We start from the raw sequence: 15,789 nt of genomic DNA on the forward strand, positions 1-15,789 counted from the left end.
GTCCTGAGACATCTCGAGCAATCCGATCAATCCTGTTCTGCTTCAGGCGATGATTCCCTGCCAGATGGGGTGTCCTACCACCCTTTGGAACAGGCTCCCACCTTCATCGCCAATTGTTGTGTCAGGTATGAGGATCAAGGAGACTCAGACTTCAAGCGTGCATGACTTTATTAGGAGGGAAACGTGGTCCAGAATGGAGGAACAAAGGGTACCAGTCACCTTTATACCTGGCCAGGTGAATACCTGGCCAATAGAGTTAAACCCCTGCTTTGCGCCGGCGGGTCAGCCAATCCCTTTCAATCCGGCTCTCCCGCCGAATGCTGTTCCTGCCCGGAGCTGTCCAGCTCTGCGCCTCCTTCAGTAGCTGTCACACGTGTATGCTAAGCTGCATACACTACAATACTTTTTTTCTTTTAAGATTGAACACCTTATGGAATGAAAATCCTACCCTTGTTTAATATGATTCAGCCCTGAGAAACCCAAATTCCATTTCATTTTTTCCATATCATTTTCTTGAATTATTATATTTAGAAATGAAATGACTTTCCCGAGCCTAACCCCACCCTGAACCTTAATCCCTACCCTGGTTCTATCCCTTCCCCAACCTTATAAAATTCAATAAAAACTTTTATAAAAAAGAAATGAAATGATTCAACTTGCTGCCCTGTGCAATTGGCTAGCAATAAAAATAAATCAGATCATATTTTAGTTTTGTTTATATTAATCACAGCCACCTCCCTCCCAGATGTTCTAATTTGTATCCAGTAGTTCAATCTTGTGAAAGTGCAACTGCTCTGCCTGCAACATCTTCCCAGTCCGATGTCTACAGAGGTAAAGCAGGACGCTCGGATGTAGTCTGAAATGGCACAAAAGAAACTGCATCTTGTGTTACGCATGAAAAGAAATAGTCTCAGTTGTGTTTGGAAGATCTTGCCCTGAAGGTCTGTCATTTTTACATCTCTTAGGAAAAAAATTGCTTTCACTCTGGCAAAGCAGGTTTCTTGTTGGCATTTTTGGCCTGCTTTGCAGTAGAGACCTGGATGTTTCATCATCTTCAGAATGTTTCATTAAAATTGTTTTGTTGGGCCCTTTTGTAGTGAGTAAAGTAGCAAGGCGTGGTCTGCACAAATAAGCAAAACAAAGTAATTTTAAAAGCAATACCTCAAAATTAGTTGCTAGTTATATAGTTACTACATGTTTCATAACATGCTTCTTGATAATCCAGGCTGCCCAGCACAACAGAGGCCATGCTTTTTTTTTTAGAATCAGTGAATCAGGATGTAAAACATGGAAGCTACTTATTGACAAAAAATACAAAATCTTAATATTAAGAAGTATATATTTTTCTTCCTGACTTGCTGTGACTACATTCTTTATTCAGTGAATTCAGAATGCTTCTTTATATTATTTACAAAATAATTTAATTTAAACTTGCTTCAGTTAAATATTTCTTGATCTGGAATTCTGCTGTTTTGTTGAATCTTTGTTTTGATCTATTTCTGCCCATTGTCACATAAACTTGACTTTCTCATTAAAAAAAAGCAATCACAAAACAATTTTGGATGGAAGCATTAAAAATCAGGCTGAATGCATACTACAGTACACTTTACTTACCGGTGTCGGCCCAAGGATTTTAGATGTTGTTCATTCCTCAAATATTTTTCAGTGGGCTGACTGTATTTTCCCTCAGACATCAAAGGAAGGGATAGCAGCAAATCTTGTGTTATAGAAGATTTGTTCAGTTTAAGATCTTCTTCACAGGTCCCTCCACTAATTCTGTTAGTTTTTGCATTTCTTGCTGGTGACAATTCATTTACTTTATCTTTGCTTCCAGGTAAAATACTTTTTGGTGGCTCAGGGAAACCTGTGATCAAAAATAAGTAAATCTGAGATAATGTTTCCCAAGATCATTTTAACACACAGTTCAACAATTTAGTCCTAACATGTTTTACATGATTTTTTTCTGTGATATATTAATAAATTTACAGCCTATCCTACAGAATCCTTCTTTCAGATCTTGTCATGTGTGCATATTTTGTTATACTCAATTAGGAAAAAATGTATTTCAAATTGATCATTGTGTCATAAATCATTATGTTCATTTACGATAATTCAAGCTGATACTTTAAAAATTTCCCAAATCCCCTTCTCCTATGAATAAAAGGATTATGTGCTCTGCAGAGAATATGTGCATCTCTGAGAGAAAGAGGAAGGGAGGGAAGGAAAGAAGTTTATTTGGCAGTAATATGGAAGTGACATGTCATTGCTGAGGGGTTTTTTCCCCTAAACCTCCTAGTTTAGATTTCAGCACAAACATTTCAGCCAACTATTATTCTGTCCCAGCTTAATTTTTAATTCTTTCAAAGTGTTAGAATATCAGTCCTCATAAAGTTTTTCAATTGATAACTCTAAATGGGATATAACTCCCCCAGACAGAATTGGTGTGCAATCTATGACCTTGACTTTTCAACAAATCCATCATGTGTGCAAGTTTCACCTGTTCCTGGAATAGGAGGCTCTGCTTGTAGTAATTTTAAACTGAACAATGGGGACAGTGAGTTAATTGATACAGAACATTCCTGTTCCTGTCAATCTAAAAAAATTAGGGTTACCAGCGCATGTAACCTAGAGGTGTGTATGGACAAGAATATTAACCTAGCTGTCAAGCATAATCAAGCTTTTAATAGTGAGTGCTACACCAAGTGCAATAATCAAACTGGTGGTAAGAAAATAGGGGAACTCAAGCACCACACAGGTTATGTAGAAAGTAAACACAGGGTTAGTCATAACAGACTCAAGTGTCTATACACCAATGCACAGAATATAAACAATAAACAGGGTGAACTAGAAATTCAGGTAAATGAGGGCAGATAATGATATTATTGCCATTACGGAAACTTGGTGGGATGAAACCCACAAATGGAACACCCAGCTAGAGGGATTTAAATTATTTTAAAGAAACACGAAATAAAAAGGAGGTGGAGTTGCTCTCTATATAAGAAATAACTACATCTCGGGCTTCCAGTTTACGTGCGCGGCGCTTCCGGACGCTCAGGAACAGTACGCTTCCTGTTTCTTTCTTTTTTTTGGAGAGGAAGACTTCCCTGCAATCACGGAAGGGCGGCAGCCCTCCGCTTGAATCTGGGACAATCTCCTTTGGCCTAAAGAAGAAGAGACCGCCCATAAAGATAGCTGGTCACTAAGCTGCTCCCTTGTTGTTGTTGTTGTTAGTTGCGAAGTCGTGTCCGACCCATCGCGACCCTATGGACAATGTTCCTCCAGGCTTTCCTGTCCTCTACCATCTTCTGGAGTCCATTTAAGCTCACGCCTACTGCTTCAGTGACTCCATCCAGCCACCTCATTCTCTGTCGTCCCCTTCTTCTATTGCCCTCAATCTTTCCCAGCATTAGGCTCTTCTCCAGTGAGTCCTTCCTCCTCATTAGGTGGCCAAAGTATTTGAGTTTTAGCTTCAGGATCTGGCCTTCTAAAGAGCAGTCAGGGTTGATCTCCTCTAGGACTGACGGGTTTGATCGCCTTGCAGTCCAAGGGACTCGCAGGAGTCTTCTCCAGCACCAGAGTTCAAAGGCCTCAATTCTTTTGCGCTCAGCCTTTCTTATGGTCCAACTTTCACTGCCATACATTGCAACTGGGAAGACCATAGCCTTGACTATACGCACTTTTGTTGACAGGGTGATGTCTCTGCTTTTTAGTGTGCTGTCTAGATTTGCCATGGCTTTCCTCCCGAGGAGCAAGCGTCTTTTAATTTCTTGACTACAGTCCCCATCTGCAGTGATCTTGGAGCCCAGGAAGATAAAGTCTGTCACTACCTCCACTTCTTCCCCATCTATTTGCCAGGAATTGAGAGGGCCGGATGCCATGATCTTGGTTTTCTTAATGTTTAGTTTCAACCCAACTTTTGCACTCTCCTTCTTCACTCGCAACAAGAGACTCTTCAGTTCCTCTTCACTTTCTGCCATTAGAGTGGTATCATCTGCATATCTTAGGTTGTTGATATTTCTTCCAGCAATCTTAATTCCAACTTTTGACTCCTCTAGCCCTGCCTTTCTCATGATATGCTCTGCATATAAGTTAAATAGGCAAGGCGACAGTATACAGCCTTGCCGGACACCTTTCCCAATTTGGAACCAATCAGTGGTTCCGTGTCCAGTTCTCACTGTTGCTTCTTGGCCCGCATATAGGTTTCTCAAGAGACAAATAAGATGTTCTGGTACTCCCATCTCTTTAAGAACTTGCCACAGTTTGTTATGATCCACACAATCAAAGGCTTTAGCATAGTCAATGAAGCAGAAGTAGATGTTTTTCTGGAACTCCCTAGCTTTCTCCATGATCCAGCGTATGTTGGCTATTTGATCTCTGGTTCCTCTGCCTCTTCGAAATCCTGCCTGTACTTCTGGTAGTTCTCGATCCACATACTGCTGGAGTCTAGCTTGTAGGATTTTAAGCATAACTTTACTAGCATGAGAAATGAGTGCAATGGTGCGATAGTTTGAACATTCTTTGGCACTGCCTTTCTTTGGAATTGGAATGTAAACTGATCTTTTCCAATCCTGTGGCCACTGTTGAGTTTTCCAAATTTGCTGGCAAATTGAGTGTAGCACTTTTACTGCATCGTCTTTTAAGATTTTGAATAGCTCAGCTGGAATACCGTCACCTCCACTAGCTTTGTTGTTGCTCAGCTTTTCTAAGGCCCACTTCACTTCACATTCTAGGATGTCTGGCTCTAGGTCAGTGACCACCTCAGTGTGATTATCAGGGACATTAAGCTCATTCCTGTATAGTTCTTCTGTGTAATTTTGCCATCTCTTCTTAATCTCTTCTGCCTCTGTTAGGTCCCTGCCATTTTGGTCCTTTATCATGCCCATTTTTGCATTGAACGTTCCCTTCATCTCTCCAATTTTCTTGAAAAGATCTCTGGTCCTCCCTATTCTATTGTTTTCTTCTATTTCTTTGCACTGTTCATTTAAGAAGGCATTCTTATCTCTTCTAGCTATTCTCTGGAATTCTGCATTCAATTGGGCGTATCTTTCTTTTTCTCCCTTGCCTTTCGCTTCCCTCCTTTCCTCAGCTATTTGCAAAGCTTCCTCAGACAGCCATTTTGCTTTCTTGCATTTCTTTTTCTTTGGGATGGTTTTGGTTGCTACCTCTTGTACAATGTTGCGAACCTCTGTCCATAGTTCTTCAGGCACCCTGTCTATCAGATCTAATTCCTTAAATCTATTTGTCACCTCTACTGTATATTCCATGGGGATATGATTTAATTCATACCTGACTGGCCTGGTGCTTTTCCCTACTTTCTTCAGTTTAAGCCTAAACTTTGCAAGGAGAAGCTCATGGTCTGAGCCACAGTCAGCTCCTGGTCTTGTTTTTACTGACTGTATAGAGCTTCTCCATCTTTGGCTGCAGAGCATATAGTCAATCTGATTTCTGTGTTGACCGTCTGGTGATGTCCATGTGTAGAGCCGTCTCTTGGGTTGTTGGAAAAGAGTGTTTGCTATGACCATCGTATTCTCTTGACAAAATTCTATCAGCCTGTGCCCTGCTTCATTTTGTACTCCAAGGCCAAACTTGCCTGTTATTCCAGTTATCTTTTGGCTTCCTACTTTAGCATTCCAATCCCCCATGATGATAAGAACATCATTTTTTGGTGTTAGTTCTATAAGGTGCTGTAGTGCTTCATAGAACCGGTCAATTTCATCCTCTTCAGCACTGGTGGTTGGGGCATAGACTTGGACTACTGTGATATTGAATGGTTTGCCTTGGATTCGAACTGAGATCATTCTGTCGTTTTGAGGATTGTATCCCAGTATTGCTTTTCCTACTCTTTTATTGACTATGAAGGCTACTCCATTTCTTCTGAGGGATTCTTGCCCGCAGTAGTATACCTGATGGTCATCTGAATTAAATTCACCCATTCCTGTCCATTTTAGTTCGCTGATACCTAAGATGTCGATGTTCAGTCTTGTCATCTCTTGTTTGACCACGTCCAGCTTGCCTTGATTCATGGATCTTACATTCCAGGTTCCTATGGAGAAAAAATCTTTACAGCATCGGACTTTCCTTTCACCACCAGACATATCCACAGCTGAGCGTCCTTTCGGCTTTGGCCCAGTCGCTTCATTCTTTCTGGCGCTACTAGTACTAGCCCTCTGCTCTTCCCCAGTAGCATATTGGACGCCTTCCGACCTGAGGGGCTCATCTTCCAGCGTCATATCGTTTTGCCTTTTGGTACTGTCCATAGGGTTTTCATGGCAAAGATACTGGAGTGGGTTGCCATTTCCTTCTCCAGTGGATCACGTTTTGTCAGAACTCTCTGCTATGACCTGTCCGTCTTGGGTGGCCCTGCACGGCATAGCTCATAGCTTCATTGAATTACGCAAGCCCCTTCGCCCCGACAAGGCAGTAATCCATGAAGGGGAGCTGCTCCCTGCTGAAAGCCAAAAGCACTACCCAGCACTAAGAAGCAATCTGGAGGACATGGGTGAGCCTTTACCTTTCCTATTCCCTTAACCATCTTCCTGTGGGACTTTCCTGAAAATTTCTTTCCCCATCTTTTGAAAAAATGGCGAATATCTACTCTGGGAACAAATCTTAAAGCCTTAAAGCTTTAAAAGAAATTTAAGTAATTCAGCAAAGAATCTAAGCAATTTCATCTGTATTTACTAAAAAGCTCCTAAAAAGCTCCTCTCTAAGCTGTGAATTAAGGAAAAAAATTGGACTAATGTTACAAAAGTTCTATATTAATTTTGAAAAAATATATTAATTTGCATTTTATAAGTTATTCATGACATCTTGTGGCGAAACGTGGTACAGCAACTAAATTTCTTTTTTCTGTTGTGAGAGCTGACTGAATAACAGAGCTGTCCTTGACATTATTCTTTAAGATAAGTGTGGGAACACCTGGAACTGAAAACAACTCTTTTGGAGGTGGATAATCCTTGATTCTTATTAAAATAGCCTCCATGGAAAATTTAGCTGCAAACAATAACAAAATGGATGAATATATCCCACCACTTGACTATAAACTGATACTGGACACGATTTTGGCAACGACAGAGCAAATTAAAGCCAAACTGCAAGAAAAATCTGACAACTCAAAGCCACCAAATCAAATTCTGACTTTAAATGAGGAAAAAACTCAAAACCAAATAGAAGTGGAAACTAACACTAAAATAGGAGATTTCAAAGAACAACAAAAGCAACCTACAGAAAACCTTAAAGTCCAAACTTTAATGGCAACTACAAAACTTACAACTCAAAAAGTAACAGCACTTGAAGAAAGCAATACTAAGAGTGAAGACACTAAAGGCCTTCAAATACACTATATTGAGAATTCAACTAATCAAATGACAACCATAACACCAGCTGCTACTTTCTACCTAACCCAGATAGAATTGGAAGAACAAAAAGACTTGACTGATCTAATGGAAACTATATTACATCAATCATCAAAAACTGAACTATGAAAGCAAAACTACAATGGCTACAAAGGGGAGATTTTCCTTGCAAAATTGACATTTGGATATGTTCCCTGGATTCAAATAAGGGCTATGGGAAGAAAGGAAGATACATTTGAGAATTTAAAGATGCCAAGAGGGAAGCCTGATTGGCACAAAAGGAAGGCAAGAGTTAGATTCAAAAAACTGGTTTCTTTTTTGGGATTCCTAAAGATATAAAAATACCTTTCAATGGATTAAGAGGAATCTCTAAAAAATATAACTGATTCTACATTCAGCTTTTAGATCTGTAAGGGAAAACAAAAGTAAGCTCTTAGAATATAATTCTGAACTATATTATAGAATTTGGAATGATATATCAAAAGATAGTATTTTAACAATTGATGTATGGTTAAGATGACTTATAGAATATATTAGTTGTTACTTTTGAACTATATTATAGAATCTAGAATTTTGTATATAAAAGAGAGTATTTTAATAATTGTTGAATGGTTAAGATAAAAAATATACTTCTAATAATTGGTTATTTGTTAAGATGAAAACTAGACTTTAGTGGTAAAACATAAGAATGTTTTGTAACGAACAATGTAAGTTTTGTAGACAAGAGAATTATTCTTTATTGAAATAGGGAATTGTGGGTTACCCAAAAATTAAGGTTTTTTTTGTATACTATAGGCTATTCTAGAATATTCTATTGCAATTAGATAAATTTTTAAAACAGGATATTGTTATCTATTAGTGAAAATATATTGAAAATATATTGAAAATTTTGTTAATTGACTAGGTACAACTAGAAGTGTATTAACTTGACTATTTTGACTACGTGATAACTAAGGGAATCAGAGAGGGAATCCCCGTTGATGTAACCTGAACTATTTACAACTTGTTATTTGTTATTTTGACTACCCAACCACCATATTGCTTCACAAATAACATGTATATGTAAATATTTAAAAAATCAATAAAACTTGAATATATATATATAAAGAAATAACTACATCTCTACAGAAATAAAGCACAATAATGATGAAAACTGTCTTGAATGCATTTGGGTCAATATAAAAGGGTGAAAAAATAACATTGCCATGGGTGTATAGTATAGGCTACCCAACTAAACAGAGGAAAAAGATGAACTTTTTGCTAGTCAGCTAACTAAGGTATGTAGGAAGCACATCAAAATAGTAATGGGGGACTTTAATTACCCTGACATCAACTGGGAGACAAACTCTGCACCAAGTGAAAGATTCCTGACAAACCTAGCAGACAACTTTGTCTGCCAAAAAGTAGAGAAGGGAACTAGTGGATCAGCAATATTGCACCTAATTCTCACTATCAGAGATGAAATGATAGATGGAAGCACAAGCAATAGAATATGGTCAAACTAGAGTCTTGGACTTTAAGAGAGCTAATATCAATAAACTTAGAGAGAGCTTGGGAAGGATTCCATGGATGAGAATCCTCAAGGGGAAAACAACCCAAGAAGCTTGGGAAATTTTGAAAAGTGAGATAATAACAGCCCAGTGTAGCACAATACCAACAAAGAGGAAAAATAACAGCTGTCAAAAGAAACCAGCATGGCTGCATAATGAACTCTCTGATAAATTGAAAGATAAAAAAGGACAAGTATAGAAAGTGGAAAGAGGGACACATAACTAAATCAGAATATCAGCAAATAGCCCGAGCCTGCAAAGAGGAAGTGAGGAAAGCTAAAGCTCAAAATGAACTAAGGATTGGGACAAAAGTCAAAAATAACAAAAAAAAAGCTTCTTTCAACATGTTAAAAAACAAGAAAAAAGTCAAGGAAATGATTGGTCCATTAGTGGGTGAAAGTGGCAAGAAGGTGACAATCAACAGGGAGAAAGCAGAACTATTTAACTTGCTTTTTGCATCTGTCTTTACACAAAGGGAAAAAACAGTCCAGCCTATCAAAAACAGTACTGTAAAAACAGATTAGAAAGATGTTAAGATAGGCAAGAAAATGGTAAGTGAGCACCTGTTCATCCTAGAGGAGTTCAAATCACCAGGATCAGTTGGATTACACCCCAACGTTCTGAAGGAACTGGCAGATGTGATCTCAGAACCACTGAACTATATCTTTCAAAGATCCTGGAGCACTGGGGAACTACCAGAGGACTGGAAAAGAGCTGATGTAGTTCCCATCTTCAAAAAAGGGGAAAAAATAGATCCAGGAAACTACAGACCTAACAGCCTAACCTCAATACCTGGGGAGGTTCTGGAAAAGATAATCAAGCAACGAATCAGCGAACACCTAGAGGCAAACAAAGTCATTACCAAAAGCCAACATAGGTTTGTCAAAAACAGATCATGCCAGACATATCTTATTGCATTCTTTGACCAAGTGACAAAATTAGTGGACCAGAGGAATGCTGTGGATATAATTTACCTGGACATTTGATAAAGTAGACCACAATCTACTATTTGATAAGATAGAAAAATGTGGGTTAGACAGCATCACCACCAGGTGGATTCGTAGCTGGCTGACTGGCTGTACTCAGCATGTGGTCCTCAATGGAACTGCATATACATGGAGGGAAGTGTGTAGTGGGATGGCCCAGGGCTCTGTTCTGATTTGGATGAGGGGATAGATGGGGAACTCATCAAATTTGGAAGGAAGAAAGGCTGTACAGTCCACAAATTCAGCTTGTTTAGTTTCATAATTTAATAAACCATGTAGCAGAGTTCCACAATGAGTAAACATCTCTGTAGGAGAGCTGCAGATTACTAGTACTTGTTTGCATATTTCCCCTCCAAAATCTTTCATGGAGAACCAAAAGAATAGGTGTCATAAATAATAATATTTAATAATAATAATATTTAATAACTAAAAATGAGATTCTAAAATCTCAACTCATCTATATACTGTATTTAAGTCTAAAAAATTGACGCCCATTGTTATTTATTTTCAGATATCTATTCCATAAACAGATTTGTGAGGAAATATAAGAACTGTATGTATTACCATAGAAGCCATTCACTCATTATCAAAAGCGTATTTTAAAGTCTTATTTTGAAATAAGTAATGATATAACTATGTGAATTATTAAAAATAAATTTAAATCATATTGTTAAATTTAATTGATACTCTGTATCAGTCTTTTCATAGAAGGTATAGATATACATGTCTATGTTTATGTATGTGAGGCTAATTCATTCTCCATGAACTCTTTTGAGCAGTACTGGAAGTACATGCTATAAAGTAGCTTAGGAAATTATATTTTATTAAATGTTCTTCAGATTCTAAATATTGGCTTTTCCCACCCCGAATACAAATGTATAGTTCAAATATTATTTCCAGTTATTCCTCTCCTCTGAGAAGGAGTAAATGAGAAAGAGAAAATACAATATGAATAAATGTTTTATTTTTGTATCAGAAGGTAACCCATTCAACCCTACAGTTTGCTCTATCTCTCTGATTTTGGCAGCTTGACAGGGAGGTTAAAAATGGCTGATCCTGGGCATATGTGTTTTACGGTAGTACTACTTTTGCTATTATTGACTCTGTAGTTGATTAACTTAACTGAATATTCTCCATCAATCAAGAAAAAAAAATCTTCAGATTAAAGTTAGTGTTCCTTTTCCTAAGAAAGATAATGAATTGACTTAAAATATTTTATGTATCAAATTGTTCATCAAGACTTGGAAGACTTTAAGGTCCAGCCTTTGATAGTATACAAGTAAATCAGCCAATGTATTTTAGACATTTTGATGAGATATAAACCCACTGTAATTAATAAAATTTTAATGTCCAATATGAGAAAAACCTTTGATCTCTGGATCTCTGCAACTATTAGTCTTTCCAGTTTGATACTTTTCTAATCTCCAGGCTGCAGCTTTGTTATATGGAGCATTTAAATGGATTTCTTTAGCTAGAGCAATATTTTGTAGTTCTTTTTCGTTTAACTGTAGTGTTTCACAGCCCCTTCCAGGATGATTTTCTGCTACTGGCTGAGGCAGATATAAAGAGCTGAAACAGATTAAGATTAACCATCTCAAAACTCAGAAGAAAATAACATGCAAAATGAATCAATTCTTAAAAGTTATACAAAAAAGGTAACACTTCAAAAATGTTGTGTCTTCTGAAATATACAGTCAACTCATTTTGTGAAATAGTACTTATGTTTACATTTATGCTATATTTGGATATGAAATATGTGACTTGTTATTATGTTTCTTCTTTAAAATAAAGTAAAATAATTGTTCTGCTGGCAAATATTTCTTTTTTATAAGCAGATTTTTCATATTTCATTTATACCTGCACCCAAACCTGCAATGTAAAATTTATTGTAAGAGAGAATGATAGAAATTTTAATTAAAATAAAGACTAGAGATAATAGTTTTATAAAGCACATGTGCAGTCTTATATTTGACTGATCCATATTAAAGTAAATTACTGTATATTCTGTAAGATTTTTTCCCCAAGGTTTAATATGAGGGTTCCAGAAATCAGTAATAACAAATATATAGTTTTCCTACCTTGGATGACTGTCCAGTTGTATGAGTGATGCTACAAATAAGAGATAAAAAGACGACGTACAGTATAATTGAAATTAAACGACTTTATTTATTACATAGATTTCAGTCCTTTCTTATGTTAAGAATGAAAATCATTATTCTCTTCTCCGGGAGAGAACCACATTAATATTTTTGATTACTGATATAGTTTTTGTACAAGGGAATAATTCTGCTTATGTTCATTCATTTGGACATTTAAAATTAAGTAGATGGCATCCCCCCTTGTTTTAAATATTTTCAAGATACTATAAATAAGGTTTTAGCCTCTATCATTAAAAATCAATTTGATTTATTAATGATTTACAATGAGACAAAATTGGACTTGGCCTAAATAGTTCCTTCCAACTCTACGATTATATAAAAATACAGAATTTATGAAAAAAAATGGCTCACAAAAATTGTGGAAATCAAAATTATTGTGATATTTTGGATTATTGTTGAAGAACTCAAGCAATTAAGCACATATGGCTTGCATCACAGAGACTTGGTTGGGCCCAGAGGGCGGTGTTCCTTTGGTTGATCTTTGCCCACCAGGTTTCTGGGTGCTACACCAGCCCCGGGCTCATGTTAGGGGCGGGGGAGTGGTGGTAGTTATTAGGGAGACCCTATGTCCGCGGGAGACCACCGTTCCTCAGATAGTCGGGTGTGAGTCTCTCTTTTTGAGATATGGTCCTGGGGCGCAGATGGGCTTGCTGCTGGTGTACCTTTCGCCTAGTCGCACAGCGGCAGCCCTGCCTGAGCTACTCGATGTCCTCTTGGTGTTGGTGATTGAGTTCCCCAAACTTATAGTTTGGGGTGACTTCAATCTACCATCCCTAGGAGGATCATCTGAGTTGGCTCGGGAGTTCATGGCTTCCATGATGGCCATGGACCTGACGCAAGTAATTCTTGGACCGACTCATGAGGGAGGCCACACCCTTGACTTGGTTTTCTTATCTGGACGGTGGTTTGATGATCTTGGTGGGGGCTCTCCAACTGTTATGCCCCTGTCATGGACCGATCATCACCTCCTGCGGCTGGTCTTCCGTTTTGCCACCCCCCGCCGTGGGTGTACGGAGCCAACTAGATGGTACCGCCCCAGGTGCTTAATGGATCCTGACAGGTTCCAGGCAGCGCTTGGGGCCCCACCTGCCTCCCCCGCTCACAACTCGGCGGATGCCTTAGTGGAAGCCTAGGAAAGGGCAGCCACGGAGGCACTTGACCGAGTTGTACCCTTGCGGCCCCTGACCCGGTGCAGATCCCAGCGAGCTCCATGGTTCTCTGCGGAGCTCCGGGAGATGAAGCGTCAGAGACGGGGCCTAGAGAGCCGTTGGAGGTCCAGCCAATCCAAATCCGACCGGTTGTGACTAATAACCCATATTAGGTCTTATCTCGCAGTGATGAGAGCGGCGAGGTCTAATTACTTCTCTGTCCTCATCGCGTCAGCAGATAATCGCCCGGCCGCCCTGTTTAGGGTGACCCGCTCCCTCCTCAATCAGGAGGTGAGGGAGGAGCCCTTGCAGGGTCGTGCTGAGGAATTTGGTCAATATCTGTTGGATAAAATCGCTCGGATTTGGACCGGCCTGGACTCCAACTGGGCAGAGTCTGACGAACATGACACGGGCGGTCTTGTCGACGTTATCTGGGAGGAGTTTGATCCTGTGACTCCGAAGGAAGTGGACAGGATTATGGGGAGATTGAGCTCCACCACATGTTTATTGGACCCGTGCCCTTCCTGGCTGGTTTATGCAGCTCGGGAGGGGACACGAGGCTGGTTCCAGGCGGTTATATCTGCTTCTTTGAGTGAGGGTAATTTCCCCGCCGCCTTGAAGGAGGCGGTGGTGAGACCTCTCCTCAAGAAGCCCTCCTTGGACCCAGCTGTGTTAAATAACTTTCGTCCAGTCTTCAACCTTCGCTTTCTTGCGAAGGTTGTTGAGAGTGTGGTGGCGCATCAGCTCCCTCTGGTCCTGGATGAAGCGGATTATCTAGACCCGTGCCAATCGGGTTTCAGGCCCGGGCACAGCACGGAGACGGCATTGGTCGCTCTGGTGAATGATCTCTGGAGGGCCCGGGACAGGGGATATTCCTCTGTCCTAGTCCTATTAGACCTCTCGGCAGCTTTCGATACCATCGACCATGGTATCCTGCTGCGGCGTCTCAGGGGATTGGGAGTGGGAGGCACAGTTCTTCGGTGGTTCTCCTCCTATCTCCTGGGACGTTAGCAGTCGGTGTTGGCAGGAGGGCAGAGGTTGACCCCAAGGTCTCTCATTTGTGGAGTTCCTCAGGGGTCGGTCCTCTCGCCTCTCCTGTTCAACATCTACATGAAACCGCTGGGTGAGATCATTCGTGGTTTTGGAGTGGGTTATCATCAGTATGCTGATGACACCCAGCTTTTCATCTCGACCCCAAACCACATCAGTGATGCCCTCGACGTGATGTCCCGTTGCCTGGAAGCGGTCTGGGAATGGATGGGGAGGAACAGGCTTCAACTCAACCCGGACAAGACTGAATGGCTGTACATACCGGCATGTCAGGATATTCAGAGTATTCCATCTCTTAATATCGGGGGCGAGTTATTACCCCCCGTAGATAAGGCTCGCAATCTGGGTGTCCTCTTAGATTCACAGCTCTCCTTAGAAGATCATATAGGAGCTGTGACTAGAGGAGCCTTCGCTCAGGTTCGTCTGGTGCGCCAGCTGCGACCTTATCTGGACTTGGATGCCTTGCGTACAGTCACCCAGGCACTTGTGACCTCTCGTCTTGACTACTGCAACGCTCTTTACATGGGGCTGCCCTTGAGAACCACTCGGAAGCTTCAGCTGGTGCAGAGTGCAGCTGCACGAGTGCTTTTGGGGGCCTCCCGATACTCCCATATTACACCTCTGCTCCGTGAGCTGCACTGGCTTCCAGTTGCCTTCCGGGTGAAATTCAAGGTGCTAGTGATGACATACAAAGCCCTACATGACATGGGTCCGGATTACCTACGGGAGCACCTACTGCCAGCGTCAACATCCCTCCGTCCTGTGCGCTCCCACAGAGAGGGCCTCCTCAGGGTGCCACCGGTGAGAGAATGTCGGCTGGTGACCCCCAGGGGGAGAGCATTCTCGGTGGGTGCGCCAATCCTTTGGAACCGCTTACCAGCTGAAATCCGGATGGCCCCCGACCTTCGCTCCTTCCGGTGTGATCTAAAAACTTATCTATTCCAACAAGCCGGCCTGGCCTGATGGATTTGGGTTTTAATAATTTTTATTTTTATTGTATTCTTACTTTATTTCTCTGTACACCGCCCTGAGTCCTCCGGGAGAAGGGCGGTATATAAAAATAAATAAATAAATAAATAAATAAATAAATAAATAAATAAATAAATAAATAAATAAATAAATATGTTTTTGTATTTGAGGTTAACTAGTCTGGAATGATATAATATGTAATATTCAAAAAGTGATCCGTTATTTCTGTATGGTGTAAGTTCCTTTTTTATTTATAAAATGGATATTAACAACTGGAAATGGTTTAGCTGTTAAGCTTCATATTTGAGGAAATAAGATGAAAATTCAAAACCTACTTAGCCATTAAGCTCTACACTGGGGCTTGGGCAAATTGGGCAAATTGGGAAAGTTGTAACTTGGATAGTTGTCTGGATAAAAATGAGAAAATTCCTAAGCACTTCTATGATGTTTGATGGTTTGTAATATGTACAAAAAATGTTACATTATCTTAATCTGTATGTCACTCATGCACTGATTTTGACTAAAATGACTTAGTCTTTCCCGGTCTTTTGGTTGTCTGGAGAACCAGTAGC

At 40.1% G+C, this 15,789-nt stretch overlaps 1 protein-coding gene across 1 annotated transcript in view; it reads right to left on the reverse strand.

The window, feature by feature from the left end:
- Window positions 1-888: 888 nt before the first annotated feature.
- AGBL3 (AGBL carboxypeptidase 3) overlaps window positions 889-15,789 on the reverse strand; it is a gene marked incomplete at both ends in the record, with an annotated part of 46,802 nt that continues 31,901 nt past the window's right edge. The window contains 4 exons of the mRNA XM_083366741.1: window positions 889-1,120; window positions 1,615-1,864; window positions 11,258-11,460; window positions 11,970-12,000. Coding sequence (XP_083222867.1) covers window positions 889-1,120; window positions 1,615-1,864; window positions 11,258-11,460; window positions 11,970-12,000 — 716 coding nt within the window. The remainder of the gene's footprint in view (window positions 1,121-1,614; window positions 1,865-11,257; window positions 11,461-11,969; window positions 12,001-15,789) is intronic.

This window comes from Vipera ursinii (genome assembly GCF_947247035.1).
Source record: "Vipera ursinii genome assembly, chromosome: 6".
NCBI classification, from domain to species: domain Eukaryota; kingdom Metazoa; phylum Chordata; class Lepidosauria; order Squamata; family Viperidae; genus Vipera; species Vipera ursinii.